The sequence below is a fragment of the Staurois parvus genome, unplaced genomic scaffold, assembly GCF_062004578.1.
Source record: "Staurois parvus isolate SC_StPar_1 unplaced genomic scaffold, SC_StPar_1.0 ptg000544l, whole genome shotgun sequence".
Lineage (NCBI taxonomy): Eukaryota > Metazoa > Chordata > Amphibia > Anura > Ranidae > Staurois > Staurois parvus.
The window spans coordinates 10,044,505-10,055,511 of NW_028318340.1; the positions used below are offsets into that span (position 1 = coordinate 10,044,505).

At 42.4% G+C, this 11,007-nt stretch overlaps 1 protein-coding gene across 3 annotated transcripts in view; it reads right to left on the reverse strand.

Moving 5' to 3' along the window:
* The window catches only part of B3GLCT (beta 3-glucosyltransferase), a 523,490-nt gene extending 513,219 nt beyond the window's left edge, over window positions 1-10,271 (reverse strand). Inside the window, exon 1 of one of the 3 annotated variants that reach the window (XM_089690888.1) lies at window positions 10,134-10,271. In XM_089690888.1, coding sequence (XP_089547014.1) covers window positions 10,134-10,221 — 88 coding nt within the window. In that variant the 5' untranslated portion in view covers window positions 10,222-10,271. The remainder of the gene's footprint in view (window positions 1-10,133) is intronic. The other 2 variants (XM_089690889.1, XM_089690890.1) reach the window with 2 other exon arrangements.
* Window positions 10,272-11,007: the final 736 nt, after the last annotated feature.

An 11,007-nucleotide genomic window follows, 5' to 3' on the forward strand; every position in this document is an offset into this window, starting at 1 on the left:
ACTAACATTGCTCCGTCCTACTTGGATACCATACAAGACCTAAACAACTAATGGATAATGGAACAAATGTTAGCGTACAAAACTTTTCCAATTTGTCAACATGGCTACTTCATTCCTTTTCCAAAAAGTAAGCAAGTCCCAACCACTACTTGGGAATAACACTGGTCTAAGTTGTATTTCTATGTTTATCCTCTCTATTTTGTTAAAGTGTTGCTAAACCCACAACAGTAAAATCAGTCTGTATATGCAGTAAAGCATGCTTGTTATACTCACTGTGGAATCTAAGGCATTAATCCTCCACATTGTGTAAAAAGGATGTGTGATCCTGTCTTCTCTGATCCTCCCCTTCTTACAGTGTCTCCCTCTTATCTCCTGATAGAACAGAGCCTCGGAGGGGCAAGCTGCACATGCTCAGTTTGGTGCGTATTGCTAAATAATGGTTTTGTTTTTCTTAGGAGAGTGCAAGTGATCTGCACAGGGCCAATCAGCAGTGTCCAGACAGAGGTCAGGGTCCTGTATCCTCCTACAGGAGAATGAAAACTCCTCCTACAAGCTGTAACCAGTGCTCTGCAAGACACTGATAGAAGTCGCAAGACTGCTCTAACTGCTGATCAGAATTTAGGGGATTTAGCAGTTTATATTTACTAAAATAACTGCATGTCCATATAGTGTACTGTGGGAGACCAGATATCGTAAAAGCAGGCTCCTGGGTTTAGAAACACTAACTGTACTGATTTATTACTCTGGGTTTTTTACTATACGATAGTACAACTTCACAAGAGGCACTACATTAACAACCAATCATTTGTATCCTCCAGGTCTTATTCATGGCCAGCGAGGGTACAACTGGGCCTAATAAACAAGCCCAGGTTTATTAAATTTTGTATTTAATGCTGAATGTAATGTGCCTATTAGTCAATAACCATACTTATACACTTTATTATATACTTTTCCATATGAAAGCCTAATAAAAATATACCCTTGCAGAATATTTACTTAGATTACACTACTGAAGTAAAGGGAACCTTCGTTTGACGTGCCTTTCACATAGAGGAAAACACCTGGCTGCATGAACCCTTATCAATATAATAATATATCCCTGTACAGATGCCTTTACCCCCTTCCTATACAAACATAGTGATGGGGAAAGGACCTTTTCAGATTGCCTAAATTAAAGAAGCTGGGAACCAACACATTTGAGCAGAAATCTGACAACATCCCAGACATCACCAACTTTATTCTACATAGCGAAGATGACAGTCCCTGCCTGTAGATCACCCACTATGAAGTATTTAACCCATAGATTAGATTTATAACTAAGCCAGTTTGGGTGAAACAAATCAAAGTGGGCTGCGTGCGCAGCGGAAGTGGCAAGTATTTATAGTTTTTGTAGGAATATCTTTAATTCAAAATGGGTTTATCAAGAGTTTAATCAGTGTGAAGTGCAAGCACTCCATCCAACCCCGAGACAAGAAGCAGCCAGCTTCATTTCCCATACAAGTCAGGATGCCTGGCAAACCTCCGTCATCTCTTTTTGGACATCCGGCAATGGGAGTGCAGCACCAGCAGTCCTGGCCTTCCCCAGGCACTTAAAACAGGGGACCCACAGCCAACCCCTGCCTGTAAGTATCATGCTGGGAACAAGATGATGGTACCACAACATACAGTTATGTCCATATATATATATATATTTGGACACAGGCATAATTTTAGTTTTTTTTCCAGGTATTTACCAAAACATATTCAGGCCATAGTTATATAATGGATATGGGCTGAAAGAGCACACTATCAGGTTTAGTTGGAGGAAGGGATTAGGAATTACAGCTCTTAAGAGTAGCCACCCCCCCCTTTTTCAAGGGACCAAAAATAATTGGACAATTTAATCAAAAGCTGTTTCATGGCCAGGTGTGGGCTACCCCTTCATTATTTCATCAATTAAGCAGGTAAAAGGTCTGGAGTTGATTCTAAGTGTGGTATTTGCATTTGGAATCTATTGCTGTGAACCTACATTATGCGTTTAAAGGAGCTGTTCATGCAAGTGAAACAGGCAATTGTAAGGATTCAAAAATGAAACATATCCATCAGAGAGATAGCAGCAACATTAGGAGTGGCCAAATCAACAGTTTGGTACATTCTGAGGAAAGAACACACTGGTGAGCTCAGCAATATAAAAAGGCATGGATGTCCATGGAAGACAACAGTGGTGGATGATCGCAGGATCCTCTCTATGGTAAAGGAAAACCCATTCAAAACATCCAGACAAGTGAAGGACACTCTCCAGGAGGTGGGCATTGTCAAAGTCTATCAAGAGAAGACTTCACGAGAGCAAATACAGAGGGTTCACCACAAGGTGTAAACCATTCATAAGCCTGAAGAATAGAAAAGCCAGAATAGACTTTGCCAAAAAACATCTAAAAAAGCCAGACCAGTTCTGGAAAACCATTCTTTGGATGGATGGATGAAACTAAGATTAGTCTGTACCAGAATGACGGGAAAAAAAAATTGTTGAGAAGGCTTGGAAAAGCTCATGATCCAAAGCACACAACGTCATCTGTAAAACACGGTGGAGACAGTGTGATGACATGGACATGCATAGCTTCCAGTGGTACTGGGTCATTGGTGTTCATTGATGATGTGACAGAAGACAGAAGCAGCCGGATGAATTCTGCAGTGTTTAGACATATACTGTCAGCCCAGATTCAGCCAAATGCAGCAAAGTTGATTGGACAGCTCTTCACAGTACAGATGGACAATGATCCAAAGCACACTGCAAAAGCAACCCTGAAGCTTTTGAAGGAAAAGAAGTGGAAAGTTCTTCCATGGCAGAGTCAGTCACCTGATCTCAACCTAATTGAGCATGTATTTCACTTGCTGAAGGCAAAACTAAAGGCAGAAAAACCCACAAACAAAGAACAACTGAAGACAGCTACAGTTAGAGCCTGGCAAAGCATAAGAAAGGAGGAAACTCAGTCTTTGGTAATGTCCATGGGCTCTACACTTCAGGCAGTCATTGCCAGTAAAGGATTCTCAACAAAATATTAAAAATAAACATTTTATTTATGATTATATTCTATTGTCCAATTACTTTTGGTCCCTTGGAAAAAAAAAAAAAAAAAAAAAAGGGGGGGGGGGGTGGCTACTCTTAAGAGCTGTAATTCCTAAACCCTTCCTCCAATTTGGATGTACATACCCTCAAAATGAAACCTGAGAGTGTGCACTTTCAGCCCATATCCATTATAACTATAGCTTGAATAAGTTTTGGTAAATACCTGAAAGAAACTAAAATTGTGCCTGTGTCCAAATATATATGGACCTAACTGTATATCTGCCCTGAGCCCATAGAGCACACAGCCTCTGGGTCAAAGCTCCCATATGAGTTCCAAGAAACATGTTAACACCCCATCTGGAGGAAACACTAAGAACTGGAGTGAAGGCCTGGAAGACCACCTTTTAAGTTGTGGGGGTTTAACGTGTTTCCTGTCCTGATGGGAGGAGCTCAACATCTTGTGGGCTGTCCTGGAAGACAACACATGAAAAGGGTTTAGCATAGAGTTGCTTTAAATTCAACACCTATACCTTTGACTCTGCTTATACCGTTACCATGTAACTTCCCCTGGATTCCCCACAATTCTCACTGGTTCCTCCTGCTAACCACCATGTCATTACTCTGTCCTGTAATGATATAGAGATCAGCAGAAGAACCAGTGAGAACTGCTGGGCACCCAGGAGATCAACAAACTTGGAAGTGGTTTCCTATTGGACTATCTCTCAGGATCAGATTGTCACAAGCAGTGAGAGGGTCTACTTTTACAGGCCTGTCCTGTCCCTGAGCAATATTTGCATAGCATCAGGGTTGCTTTAAACCCTACTTGCATAACTGCAAGCATATTTAGATGCCCCTGTAAAATCATACATCTAGTCAACGACTAGATCCTTATATGGATGAAAATAGCAGGGCACATTAACAGAATCACGATGGCATGCAGCATGTTAATGAACAATACTGATGAATTGTCTTGTAGGAATGTCAGCATTAGAGGATGTCACCTCCTAGAATCAGCAAGCCTGCCTGAAGAACAGAGGATACATGTGCACAGACCATAATATAAGACAATCTCACCTCAATGAGAGTATGGGGAAACATCTAAGAAAATGGGTTTTCATCAGCCCAAGGCAAGAAGTAGGCTCTCTTCAAACACATTTTTTCAGTGCATAATTGCATTTTAGAATAAAACAATTTACTGATATCTTATAGGTCAAATGTGTGTTGTCTGTCACCAGCACTCCAAGGCGTACATTTATGAATGCTTAACTATTCAGGCAATTTTCAACCACACTCCACTGTGGCCAATATCATTACCAAAGGGTGAATAAACAACTTACAGGCTAAACTGCACACTATGGCGGTCAGTAGGTAGTTCAAAAAACTGTATTGAGAGAATATGGAGGATGTCATTGCTGACCCTTATCTAAAATGCAAATATATTGGCAGTTTCTGGCTTCAATACTTTCCAAGTCACAGACCCAAAATAATCATTCAGCAGAAAAAGGTCAGAGCTACCCCTGTATTTGTTCTGGAAAAAATTGAAGCCACTGGATTAGCAAGATGACCAAGCTATCTACAGGTTTCACAGAGAATAACAGAATGGTTCAGACCAGTGTGACGTGTCTTGTTCAAAGTCGCACACAGCAACAAACCCGTTCAAATCGGTGCAACTTTGAAAAAGGTTCCTGCACCATTTCTGTGCAATTCCATTGCGACTTGCATTGACATCTGTTAAATGAAGTTGAACAGAATGTCATCAAAACGCAGTGAAACTGCACTGAATAGTTGGCTTTAAGGTCGTGCTGAGTAGCATGACTTCAAAGTCGCTCTAGTGTGAACCAGGGCTAACAGAAATGTGTATGTTTTTGAACTCATCAATGCACTCTTCTTTTTGGCTTGGCCAGAATGTGCAGGTGATTGCATGATCAGTTTGCTTTTCATTCCCCACATAAAAGGGAACAATTAGGACAACCAGCAAGTTGGAAAATATCTGTGTGTAATACCATGTACTTTCAATGGTCAAATTGCTCATTATAGCCCCTTAGGTCAGGTTCACATCTGTGCAGGTGGTTCCCGCTGTGGGTCGGCACCTGTTCCAGCAGCCCCAACCACCTGCACAGGAAAACACACTGGATCTGTGCGGGTGCCATTAAAGCAGTAGTAAACTTTGAAACGAAACGGAAAAAAAAAAAACACTTTTTCCTTGTAAAGGCATAATGTGTTAGTATGAAAGACTTACCTTGAAACAAAGCATACCAGCGGCATGCCTTCACCGCTACAGAGGCTTCCATCTTCACCCAGTCTTCCTTCTGGGTCTGCGGGCTGGTGCCCCTTGAATGGTCAAGCTGCGATGATGTCACTCCTGCACATGCACACAAGAGCCACGGCAAGGCTCTGAAAGAACAGCATGGGTTTGCCATTCCTTCAGAGCACATGCGCCAGTGCCAAATGCCAATGTCACCAACTGCCAAGCAAGAGAATATCTCCTAAACGGTGCATGCTTCGGAGATTTTCATTTAACCTACAGGTAAGCTTTATTATAAGCTTGCCTGTAGGCAAATATCCCAATGCAGAGTTTACTACCGCTTTAATCCTAATGGCACGCAGCAAGCACTGGAAATTGCTTCCACACTGGGAAACGCAGTGCACTTGTGGTTTTCTTGTGGGCTGTGATTTATAAAATGCTGCAGAGATCTTTTCCCTGCATTTCAGGCAACCCATTCAACTGCACAGATGCATTTGTGAACCTAGCCTTAGGCTGGCCATACACTATACAATTTTCTGTCCAATTTCCTTTAGATTTACCTTCAACTATGTAGTGCAAGGGCCTGCCCAATTGGATACAACTGAAAGTGTTGTTTAGGTTTGACCTCATATTATATGTTTTTTGGTAACTCTAAAGCAAAATTCTCAAGAAAATTGTATAGTGTATGGCCAGCCTTAGGGAAGACATACAGTACATAGCCCTTGACCTGCTGTACTGTCACAAGCAATGTTTGAATCAAGTTGTGTGTGGTCCTCCACCGAGTTCAACCCTTCAATTATAGGCAGAAGAAAACAGCAAGGATACTACCCATAAACCAAAAGAAAAACAAAAAAGTCACAATGTTCCAAAGAAAATACACAATGCAAATCAAGAGCTCTTCCTTTACATTAAACTGCACTCTTAATGAATCCAACAGGTACACATACCTTGAGCCACAAAATTAACCAATTGGGAAATTTCAAGCCATCGACAGAGGCACTGAAAGACCAAGTATGTAGAACCTTCAACGACATCAGGAGAAAATGGTACCAACTAGAACCATTGGCAAGAGTCTAGTATAACACTTTTGACATCAGACCAATCCTACTTTATGGCAGTTAAACTGAAACTAAACCCTCCAATTCTTTTCAGCTGATGAAGCTGCCATCTTGGCTTCGGATCTGCAACTGCCACGTGGCGGCACGTCAGCCACAATTTAGGACAGCAGCAATTTGATGGTTTGACAGTTTGGTTGAGAGCACAGGCAAATGTAACGGTTAGGCAGGAATGTATCTGTTTTTCAAAACCATTAAATCGATGGGTTTAGTACCGCTTTAAATATGGGGGCCTTGTCACCCACCCCAAACAATCTGAATATGACTCCAACAAAAATAATCCATCTGGAATTCTGCAAATAAGATTCTTTAGCCCTTGTTCACACCATATGTGTAGAAAAACTGATGGAAACAACTAACAGGTTTCACTTGCAGAGACAAAAGTTTACATCAGTTTTCAAAGAGTTTTATACACACCGCAGATTCCTGCGCAGAAAAAAACCTGCATGACACCAGTGTTGTAGTGTGAACAGGGCACATAGAAAACAATTGTTTTCTTTATGCCCTTGCAAAACGTGTGCAGAAAAACTCACATCTCTGCACATGGTGTGAATGAGGCCTTACTGGTCACAGTACAGAGGAGAGCACCATAATATTGGGACCACATACAAAAGCCCCAATTCATACCACCATAATGTATACTGACCAACAAGAATCAGTGACAACTGTGCACCCTGCAGCACAAACGTTTTCCATCCAGAACTAACAATGTGACCTGACAGAATCTCAAAATTAAAAAACTTCCAAAGAAAACAAGAGAATGAGAATTAGACAGAGAGAGAGAGGGGTGCAAGAGTGTGTCCGTGAGTGAGGAAGAGCGCAGGTGAAAAACAAGCAGGAGCATGAGCGAAGAGCAAGCAAAAAACAGAGAAAGAAGGAGAAGGAGGAGAAGAAGAAGCAGCGCGAGCAAAGAGGAGGAGAAATAGCATGAGCAAAGAGAAGAAGCATGAGCAAACAAGAGAAGAGAACAAGAAGCGTGAGCAAACAAGAGAAGGAGTAAACAAGAGAAGAAGCGCGAGCAGAGAAGAGAAGAAGCGCGAGCAGAGAAGAGAAGAAGCGCGAGCAGAGAAGAGAAGAAGCGCGAGCAGAGAAGAGAAGAAGCGCGAAAGAGAATAGAACATATTAGAGTTCTTCTTGACCTGAAATTCTGTTTACTGGGGGTGATAGAATCGCTGTCTCCTGCTGTAGCCCAGAGCACCTTTTATTAATAGTCCTGTTTTATGCTCACAAAACGATCACTCTACACTGGAAAGAAACAGTCTCCCCCTGCTATGACCTACTGGAAAAGTCTGGTGAATTCTAATTTACCCCTTTATCAGAATACCTATTCTAACAGAGGATGCCCTCACAAATTTTATAAAATTTGGTCATTCTGGCTTGATGATGTATCTACCGCCACTGCAGTAGCGGATATGGGGAATTGATTGATGGATAGTAACCCAGGTGCTTTGTCTTTTCTGTCATGAGCTGGGTTCCCTTCTATAAGTTATGGCCCTGTTATATTGTCTATAAATGATCAGGCCTTGAATATTATGTGTGCCCACTCTCTCCCTCCTCTTCCCTTATTTTTGTTTCTCCCCCATTGGTTGTTTTGAATCATTGTTATTATATGTACACATAGTTGGGCTTTGACCCTGCGAGGGCGTCTGTATCTATTTAAATGTTTAAAATAAAAAAAGATTTTCAAGAAAAAAGAATAGAAAAAGAGGAGAAGCGCGAGCAAAGAAGAGGAGAGAAGCGCGAGCAAAGAAGGAGAAACAGCATGAGCAAATGAGAAGGAAAGAAGAGAAGCACAAGCAAAAAAGAAGAAGCGCGACAAGTGAGCAAAAAACAGAAGTTAGGAGAGAGTGAAAAAGAGGAGTAAACCCAAAGAAAAGCATGAGCAAAAAACGGCACGAGCAAATAACAAGTGTGTGAGCGAAAAAGAAGGGGAGGCGCAAACGTGAAAAAAAAGGGTGAAAAATAGCATATAAAAAAGGGAGGGGAGGAGAGAAGAAGAGGAAAAAAGGAAGGAGAGAAGAAAAAGAAAAAAGGAAGGAGAGAAGAAAAAGAAAAAAGGAGAGAGAAGAAAAAGAAAAAAGGAGAGAGAAGAAAAAGAAAAAAGGAGAGAGAAGAAAAAGAAAAAAGGAGAGAGAAGAAAAAGAAAAAAGGAGAGAGAAGAAAAAGAAAAAAGGAGAGAGAAGAAAAAGAAAAAAGGAGAGGGAAAAAAAAGAAAAAAGGAGAAGAAAAGAAAAAAGGAGAGAGAAGAAAAAGAAAAAAGGAGAGAGAAGAAAAAGAAAAGAGGAGAGGGAAAAAAAAGAAAAGAGGAGAGGGAAAAAAAAGAAAAGAGGAGAGGGAAAAAAAAGAAAAGAGGAGAGGGAAAAAAAAGAAAAGAGGAGAGGGAAAAAAAAGAAAAAAGGAGAGAGAAGAAAAAGAAAAAAGGAGAGAGAAGAAAAAGAAAAAAGGAGAGAGAAGAAAAAGAAAAAAGGAGAGAGAAGAAAAAGAAAAAAGGAGAGAGAAGAAAAAGAAAAAAGGAGAGAGAAGAAAAAGAAAAAAGGAGAGAGAAGAAAAAGAAAAAAGGAGAGAGAAGGAAAAGAAAAAAGGAGAGAGAAGAAAAAGAAAAAAGGAGAGAGAAGAAAAAGAAAAAAGGAGAGAGAAGAAAAAGAAAAAAGGAGAGAGAAGGAAAAGAAAAAAGGAGAGAGAAGAAAAAGAAAAAAGGAGAGAGAAGAAAAAGAAAAAAGGAGAGAGAAGAAAAAGAAAAAAGGAGAGAGAAGAAAAAGAAAAAAGGAGAGAGAAGAAAAAGAAAAAGGAGAGAGAAGAAAAGGAAAAAGGAGAGAGAAGAAAAAGAAAAAAGGAGAGAGAAGGAAAAGAAAAAAGGAGAGAGAAGGAAAAGAAAAAAGGAGAGAGAAGGAAAAGAAAAGGAGAGAGAAGGAAAAGAAAAAAGGAGAGAGAAGGAAAAGAAAAAAGGAGAGAGAAGGAAAAGAAAAAAAAGGAGAGAGAAGGAAAAGAAAAAAGGAGAGAGAAGAAAAGAAAAAAAGAGAGAAGAAAAAGAAATATGAGAGAGAAGAAACAGAACAGAGAGAAGAGGAATGAAAGCGTGAGAGAAGAAAAAGTGAGAGAGAAGATCCAGAGGGGGGACAGGAAGGTCGCCCAGCAGCGCTCTACATACACACAGTCCGGTAGCCGGGTGGACCGGAGAAGATGGAGCCCGGGGAGGACATAGCCCGGGACATGGAAAGGATGGTGAAGGATGTCCGGTGTATGAAGGGATGACACTCCCGGGCACTCACAGATCATAGGTGAGCTCCCATTCCGGGCTCCCCTCGCACAGCCCGGCACGGTATAGTCCGGGGTCCCCTCGCACAGCCCGGCACGGTATAGTCCGGGGTCCCCTCGCACAGCCCGGCACGGTATAGTCCGGGGTCCCCTCGCACAGCCCGGCACGGTATAGTCCGGGGTCCCCTCGCACAGCCCGGCACGGTATAGTCCGGGGTCCCCTCGCACAGCCCGGCTCGGTATAGTCCGGGGTCCCCTCGCACAGCCCGGCATAGTCCCGGGTCTCCTCGCACAGCCCGGCTGGGTATAGTCCCGGGTCTCCTCGCACAGCCCGGATCGGTATAGTCCGGGGTCTCTCGGGCTGTGATCGGGGAAAGTTTCCTGGGCGGGAGGACACAGAAAGTTCCCGGGTAGAAGTGGTGGCTCACTTTCGCTCTCTCTCTCACACACACACGGGGCATGTGGTACTCACAGAGGAGGAGGAGGCGGATGCCGCCCGGCATGTTTATGGAGCACAGCCCGGACTGCACAGGAGGAGAGCGCTCAGCCACATTCAGCATCCCGACACCTCACTACACACTTCGCACACCGATCTGCCACTACACTGACAGGCTCAGCCAACCTCTGACGGGCCTCATCACAGACGCCCGCCGATTGGCTACTTCCTGGCCCATTCTAATTGGCCCCTGAGCGAGGTTCTCTGATTGGCTCAGCCCAGACCTGTACTAGTGAATAGAGGAAAAGGGAGGAAAGTTTGTGGTGTGGAAGTGTAGTGAGGGAGAAGGCACTTCTGCATGGAGTGTGTTGCTACTATGTCTCCTTTTCCGATTTGTTTCACTTTTTTATCTTATTGAACTGAACTTGAAATATGAACAGAGAACGTAAAAAGAGGCACAGCTAAAATGTTTTGAAAGCTGAAAGGGTTATGCAGGCCATATACATGGCTTGAATTCCGAATGATTTTTCGTCCAAAAAAATGAAAAAGTCGTTCGCTTGGTGCTATCAATGATTTCGAAAATCGGCTAACCAAGTCATAAAGATCACCCCATATAACACGCAAAACTTCTGTTCCTTCCAGGTCATGGCTCATGCGCATATGCTTTTTCGGAAAAACGATCAAACGATTTGACCATCATTGAGTCAAAAATCGGTCGTTTTTCATGAATTTTCCAACATGCCCAATCACCGAAAAGGGGAGGAACCACAAGAATTGGCCGGTGCCATTGACCCACCAACAGAGCGAAAATCGGCCGATTATTCTTACGTCCGATTTTCGGACGAAAAAACGGTCGAATTTCGACCCATGTATCGCCATCCTTAGTTCACCTTTACCACACAACTACCTA